Source organism: Gekko japonicus, unplaced genomic scaffold, assembly GCF_001447785.1.
Source record: "Gekko japonicus isolate JY-2015 unplaced genomic scaffold, Gekko_japonicus_V1.1 scaffold2080, whole genome shotgun sequence".
Lineage (NCBI taxonomy): Eukaryota > Metazoa > Chordata > Lepidosauria > Squamata > Gekkonidae > Gekko > Gekko japonicus.
Window position 1 is genome coordinate 134,349 of NW_015160896.1, and position 7,873 is coordinate 142,221.

A 7,873-nucleotide genomic window follows, 5' to 3' on the forward strand; every position below is an offset into this window, starting at 1 on the left:
GTTCTTGTAAGCCTACCACATCCAGTGCATGTACAGAGTGTCCATCAGAACTAGTGCATGTACATAGTGCCCAGCAGAACCAGTGGCACTGTGGCAATGCCAGCTCAACAAATCCAAGCAAGGGGGGTTGCAAGTCCAACACTGCCAGCACATGTACAGAGATCCATGCAGAACCTGTGAATATACAGACTGCTCAAAGAAAGTGCCCCATCCTCCATTTTTTTCAATCGAGGAAAAAAAGAAAGAATTTAAGGGAAGGCACTGGGTTTTGTTGGTACTAGTACATTGCATTTGTACTGCTCGACACTCTGTACATGCACTGGATATGCTGGGATTAGAAAACCCCCCTTGCTTGGATTTGTTGAGCTAGCATTGCCATAGTGGCATTGGTTCTGCTGGGCACTCTGTACATGCACTGGTTCTTGATGGGCACTCTGTACATGCACTGATTGTGCTAGGCTTGCAAAAAACTACAATAACAACCCTTGCTTGGATTTGTTGAGCAGCCATTGCCACAGTGGCATTGGTTCTTCTGGGTACTCTGTACATCCACTGGATGTGCTAAGCTTGCAACCCCCTTCTGCTTGGATTTGTTGAGCTGGCATTGCCACGGTGGCACTGGTTCCGTAAAAATGCTTCCCCCTTCAGTTTTTACTGTAGAGACTCTCTGGTTTGACATCAGTCCCTGCTTTTTTGATTCCCCCCTCCAAATAATGAAGGATGGGGGCACATTCTTTGGGGGCCCATAGAATTGGACCCCCTGTTCCAATCTTTTTGAAACTTTGGGGGTCTTTTGAGTAGAGGTACCAGAAGCTACATTGAAAAGTTGGTGCCTCTACCTCAAAAACAGCCCCCCAGCCCCCACATACTCCCCGATAGATTCCCCATTATAGCCTATGGGGATCATTGACTATAATGGTCCCCATAGGCTATAATGGAGCCAAAAACATTTAAAGGTGTCATGGTCCCTTTAAATGTGTTTGTGAAGCTTCAGCTTCACCCAGAACAGTTTTTAAAGGGAGTGCACTCTCTTTAAATACCATTTAATTGCAGCTATCCTGTTTTCCTGGATAATCCTGAATTATAATCCTTTGCGCTCTTAGGGCAGAACAAAGGGAAAGTAAAATAAATTATGAATGCAAACTTTTCTTTTTTGTCTACAGTTTATTCATCTTTTTAAATATTTGTCTTTGATCGTAAGTAAGTGGTAGGCAGAGTAATTTTATAATTATCAGATTTCTGTTTCATTCATTTGTGCTGATTCTCTGTAGGCATTCACATAAAGTCATTTCACCTAGCTCATACTTTGGCTTCTCTGTTTCCCAGTCATTTTTTGCATTAACAATCAAGTATTTCTCCTTCTACCTAGTGCTTTCCCAGTTCAGAATAAGATCTGTTCCTTGACAGAGTTGTCCCTTCATGCACCACCAGACCTGTTCCATCCTATCTGACAGAAAATTACTAATCTCTCATCCATTGCTTTTTAGTCTTGAAGCAACAGGAAGAAATTCATTTGCTATAGTGGCTACCAGAACTTGATCATCCACACTCAAGAAGACCATAGGTCAGCTAGAAAAATTTGCTCTAAACCTGTTACCTAACGAAAAAGACAACATTAGGTTATTCTTTTAGTGTTAACAGAATTATCAGCTGAAATTTTTTACAAAGGTATCTGGAACCCAAAGTGTAATTTCTCCACGCTGCTTACCTATGTAGCTGTCTTCCTCTTGGTGAATTCTCAGTACTTAAAAAATAGCTGGGAAAGAGAATAGGATACATTCAGACCAGATAATATTTATTAATTTTGTGCAACTATAAATAAAAGGAAATTTCACATTTTATTTTAAAGACTGTATAATTGTCAAAATTCCAACATGTAAGCAATGTATTAATTAAACAAACTTAGCAATGCAGGACAAATTCACACAATATTTTAAGGCAGGCAAGGGAAAGATAAACCTGCCCCTGTCCCCTGCCTTCATTCGCTGCACTCATATTATAATTAGTTAATATCAAAGTGCACACTGCTACAGGGGGGGAAAAAAACACTGAAATAATGCCAGGAAACTTAGACTATGAATTATCTATGTTTTGGTTATTTATTTTATTTTATTTCTTTAAAACATTTTTGTGCTGCCCTTCTATCCAATCAGGGTCCACAAAGCAGCAAACACTAAACACAATTAAAATAAAATTAAAATTGCAAAATTCAACTAGAATCACATAAACACATGCTTCTATTTCTATGTTTCTATGAAGTTACACAGAGTTAATTGTTTTAAAGAAGCTAGATCCAGATGGTTAGACGTGTTGGTCTGAAGCAGTAGAACAAATTTAGAGTCCAGTGGCACCTTTAAGACCAAAAAAGGTGTATTCAAGGTGTGAGCTTTCGAGTGCATGGCACACTTTATCAAATACATTGGAATGGCAGGGAAGTTTCAAACTTATAGCCAGAGAATGAACAGCAAATTAACATGTAACAATATGCAAAGTGACACTAAATAACAAGTGAAGGTTATAAGGTAAACAGTTGTAAAGCAATAAATATGTCAAGCTAGCAGATTAATGTCTAAAGGCATCTTTTCTAATTGTGGGAAGTGACTGGGAATCTTCATTCTCTCCTTTCCTTTGGGGTTTTCTTTTTTTTAAATTTTAAAATGTCACAGTTCTTAATCCATTTTTCCTGAGGTGTGAAAGTACAGATCCCCTTCCATAATTATACATATAAATGGTGTATTCTCTCTATATAAGTATCATAAAAGTCACATATAAAATGTACAATATATTAGTACAAAGGGAACATAATACATGTGAATCTACAAAATCAACTGCAAAAAGTGGAAATTATTAACAATATATAATCTAAATTCTCAACAGTTCCCTCTGTATGTGGATATTTATTTCAGGAAACAGAGGGCACACTCTCCCCTAACAGGTTTTTCTACAGACTCTGGGGACTCCGTGAGTCTGCAGAAAAATCCAAAAAGTTTAACAAAACAAACAAACAAACAAAAAACCTCGGGGAAGGTTGAATTCCTTCCCCCCAAATACCTTTTGAAATGAAGAGAGAGAGAGAGAGAGAGACAGAGACAAAGAGGGGAGGAAGCAAAAGCAGGACTAGATCTCAGATAGGGGAGGATTCTACCTGCATTATGAATGGCTAAATAATCTGAGCTTCTCACCCCTACCTCTTTTGTTGTGGGATCCTCTTAAATTTTCTTGGCAGGGGAAGACTTCCAACTGGTTCTGTCAGTAAAAGGCAGGTGAAGGGGGCAGGACTCTTTCCAGGCCTATTTTGGCCTTTCAGGGAGTGATCCTTAGTGCCAAGCCTCACAAGGATTGCCAGTGGTAGGCTGGGAAATTCTGATTTTGTGGTGGAGTCTAAGGAAGGCTGGGTTTGGGGAAGGAAGAGGCCTCAGCTGGATATGCCACAGATCCAGCCTCCAAAGCAGCCATTTTCTCCAGGGAGACAGATCTCTGCTGTCTGGAGTTCAGTTGCAATTCTGGGGGATCTCCAGGTTCCACCTGGACGTTGACAACCCGAGGCCTAGCAGCACCCTCTGGGTGACTTGCATGACTCAACTAGGCTTGGCTGTTTGCTACTGTTCAACAGCAGCCACACTATGAAAGCCAGTGTGGTGCAGCAGTTAGAGTTTCAAAGTAGGGTCTGCATGACCCAGGTTCAGATCCCCATCTTGCTGTGGAAGCTGACTGGGTGATTTTGGACCAGTCACATATTTTCAACCTAACCAACCTCACAGGGTTGTTGTGCAGACAAAAAGGAGGACAGGAGAATAATGTAAACTGCTTTGGTCCCCACTGTGGAGAAAGACTGTAATTTTCCTTGGTAGAGGCTGGGGGTATGTGGAAATGGAAAGCTGAAGACAGAGAGGCAGATAATGGTAGGTTGGCTGCAGGGTGGGAAGGAAATTGCATTGCCAAAGCCAGGTTGGGAAATTCCAGGACATTTGAGGTGTGGAGCCTGGGGAGAGTGGGGTTTGAGGAGTGGAGGAACTTCAGAGCAGTATACTATCATAGACTCCACCCTCCAAACCAGCTATTTCCTCCATGAGGACTCCATTGCTAGGTGAGGGCTGGAGATCACCCAGAATTACAACTGTTGTCTAGGTGACAGAGATCTGTCACCATGGATAAAATGGCTGCTTTGAAGGGTTGAATCTATGGCATCATACCCTGCTGAGGCTGCTTGCCACCCCATGTCTCACTGTCCCAAGGCTCCACCCCCAAATCTCCAGGAATTTCCCAACCTGGAGCTGACAGCACTAAGTTGAATTGATCTCTGTAGCTGAGAGATCTGTTGTGATTCCCAGAAAGCTGCCACTGCTTGTATGGGGGGAAAGGAAGCCAGTGGGTGGCTGGGAGCACTGCCACCACCACCACTGCTGCTGCTGTGTAGGATGGGGGAGGAAGCAGGCAGGAGGCTGGGAGAGTGATGGGGCAGGAAGAGAGAGTGATGGGGTGGGGAGCAGAAAGAGACAGAAAGAGTGATGAGGTGGGGAGGCAGATAAACAAAGAGAATGATGACGGGGAGAAAGAGAGAGGAAGTAACATGCATGGAGGACAGATAGAGAGCAGAGGGGACAGAAGGGGGAAAGAGGGTGAGAGAGGTAGGGGGAGAAGGAAGGAAGCAAAGGTGTAAGGAATGAGAACTGCCCCCAAAGTTTCTTGTGGGTCCCCACTTGTATCTTAATAAAATAGATGGCCCAACAATCTCATTTGTTTACAAAAACAGCCATAAAGTGAACACCAATAATAAACCCAATATTTTTATTCATTAAGTTATCAACTTATTAAGAAATAGGACTTCCCACCTACACAGAGAGAAACAGGCAGATTTCAAAACAAAATGTTACACTATGAGTAAATGAAAATACTGACCTTCCAGCCTACAGTTCAGCATCTTAACCATTTGAGCTACTGCGGCTCCTATTTGTATGATACAATATAATATACAACAAAGCAGGGAATATCAGTTCATCCCTAATAATTACTGATGAACCCAAATGACCAAGGGGATATGGAGTGGCCAACTTATATCCAACCATGTATAGTCAGTTGATCCTGGGTAGCAGCTCAGAATATAGGCTTCCAGAATATATCATGTCATGGTGAACCATTCCTTATAGAGGTGTGTGGTTTCATGGAAAGAATGGGACATTTCATGAGATAAGCATTGTGCACAAAAATGCTCTATATACGGAACAATAACTTTTACAATTATATATCTGATATATATTTTTACAGAAAATGTTTGAAAGATAACAGGCAAGTGTTTTTTTATAAAAATAAAAGAAATCCTCCACTTTGTACTGATAGAAGATCTCTGAGTATTCTACAGAGAAGTAGGGGGAAATCCCAGTTGTTGGATCCTTGTTTTGATTTTTTGTGACCCACAGGATAAGATCCTTGCTGCTTCAAATCCTATCTTTGGGATTCCATTTCTGAAGACTGCTATAATTAGAGATATACTTCTTCGTTCTGCACTAAAACGTATGAAACTTCTCTAGGACTTCTCTAGGACGTATGAAACTTCTCTAGGACAATGAATTATTATTCAATGCACTATATCTAATAATAGTAAAAAACAATGGCTCCAATTTTAATTTCACAATCCCTGAATCTTTATTGATGTAAAAGGCTAGACTGAAGACCATTCTGGTAATACACCACAGCTCTTGAGATTTTCTGCCATACACATAAAACCTTCATGACTTGGCTTTCACACTAGAAAATGGTAATTGGCCAATGCACCCATTTAAAACTAAGAATTTCAGGATGACTGCAGAAAAATAAATTTAAGCCACTTTAAAACCTTTAATAGAGTTGTCATTAAAAATTGTGGGAACTTTTAAGATGGTACCTTCTCTCAATAGCAGGAAGCCAACTTCTATCTATTTAAAACCTAAACGAAAGTATTCTTTCCTTTCTGTAAAAGTGTGAAGATCTCTATCAAACATGCCAGAATAACCTAATGAATGAAATTAATATACAGAACATTTAATTATTTTAATTAATATGTTTATTTATAAGCGTCCTAATGATGTATTCATTTTATTTTCTAGATCCAATGAGAATGGATTTGAGAAATTCATTTTCCTGACACAGCCATTTAAGTACTTTTAATTCAATCAATGCCATTGAAAGATGTCGCAATCTCGCCTTTCTCTTTAACTGAGAATAGTACTTGCAGTATATTGGTAGATTACATGAATTAAATTTTGATAGCTAATTTTAGCACTTGAAAATGAACGATGAATGGTATTAAATGTGCTATTTCCAGTAAAATGGATTCTATCTTGTTAATACACAGATATTTTACCTGCATAGACAAAGAAAAATAATGCTCACATCTTTTGCGTTTTTTCATCATATGCCAAAATTTTGATAACTTCCCAGTTTCCTGATGTCAGATGTCGTACACTCTTAGCCTACAAGAAAACCAGACATTACTTCATTTACATCATTGTCTCCATGTGATTAGTTATTATAACATTAAAAATCATTCTAAAAGACAGAAATCTTCACTGTGTATACATGGTGCTGCATTCCCTACAGAAGGTTTGAAGATGTCCGCATAGCACCCCTCCCCCATACACAGTTTGACATCTTGCCTAGAAACTTCAGAGATGGGGAAATGGTGGAGGTGGATGACAAGGAGTAATTTACATTTTGGAACAGCCTGCTAGATGTCATATGGAAAGTTCCTATACTCTATATGTTGTCAAAGGCTTTCACGGTCAGAGAGTACTCCATCTTTGTTATACCTCTGAGGATGCCAGTCACAGCTGCTGGTGAAACGTCAAATACTACAATGCCAAGACCATGGCCATACAGCCCGGAAAATCTACAACAACTAATGAACTCTAACCACTAGCCCTCATGTCCCCAGCTGATGCCCTGGGCTGGGAAATCTCTTGCCCCTGCCACTATGCTCATCCCCTGCCTGGTAGGCAAAAGACTCCTTCAGGTGGTGCCCCCCCCTCCTGGCCTGTCAGGCTGTTACTGCCTTCCAGAGAGGTGCCCCACTCAGTCCTGGAGCAGCTAGTTGTGCCTGGTTGGTTGTAGCCTGTGCTCCGTCAACTGCACCGGCTGCCAATAGAATTCCGAGTCCATTTCAAGGTGCTGGTATTACCCTTTAAGGCCTTGAGCAGCCAGGGACTAACATACCTACGGGACTGCCTCTCCATATATGTGCCCCATTGAGCCTTGTGCTCATTAGACCAGCATTTACTGGTGATCCCCAGCCCAAACGATATCCTTCTGGCCTCAGCCAGGGCCTTATAATAGTATGGATGTATACATAACTAAATTGTATGTGTTGCAACTGGCGGCAGCCTGTTTTAAATAGTTGTGGTTCTGGCTCCCCCTTCTCTACCACCAGTGGTGGGTGGAGGAGGCTGAATCTCACTTGCCTTCCCCTCTCCACAGTCTATCTGCCTGCCCTCTCTCAGACTAACTTATCTCACAGGATTGATATGAGATCAAAATGAGGAAGGGAAAACCACATATGCCACCCTGAGATCCCTGGTGTACAGGTAGAATAAAAATGCGTTCTATGAATAGATATAGTGGCAATACCATAAGAAGCCTCTGAGGCTGCGGTCACATGGTTGTTTTGATCGGGATTCACTGCTGTTCCCTCTTGCATATAAAATAGCTGATCAGACAGGCCAATCCGCCTCCCACCCTGAAGCGGGCTCACTCACGCAATGCTCCCGGTTCTCTCCCACATTTTCCTACACTCGGAAAAACAAGTACTTTCCTGGTGTTTCCACTGCGATTCTGTACTTTCCCCTATCTGGACTCACCTCTCGCAATGAGTGCGATTTGGTCTCCCCCCCCCCCCCCGGTG

At 41.5% G+C, this 7,873-nt stretch overlaps 1 protein-coding gene across 1 annotated transcript in view; it reads right to left on the minus strand.

Moving 5' to 3' along the window:
• The window catches only part of DPP10 (dipeptidyl-peptidase 10 (inactive)), a 240,468-nt gene that overhangs the window by 62,524 nt on the left and 170,071 nt on the right, over nt 1–7,873 (minus strand). Inside the window, exons 12-13 of the mRNA XM_015423766.1 lie at nt 6,370–6,449; nt 1,709–1,756 (exon numbers count right to left, since the gene is read on the minus strand). Coding sequence (XP_015279252.1) covers nt 1,709–1,756; nt 6,370–6,449 — 128 coding nt within the window. The remainder of the gene's footprint in view (nt 1–1,708; nt 1,757–6,369; nt 6,450–7,873) is intronic.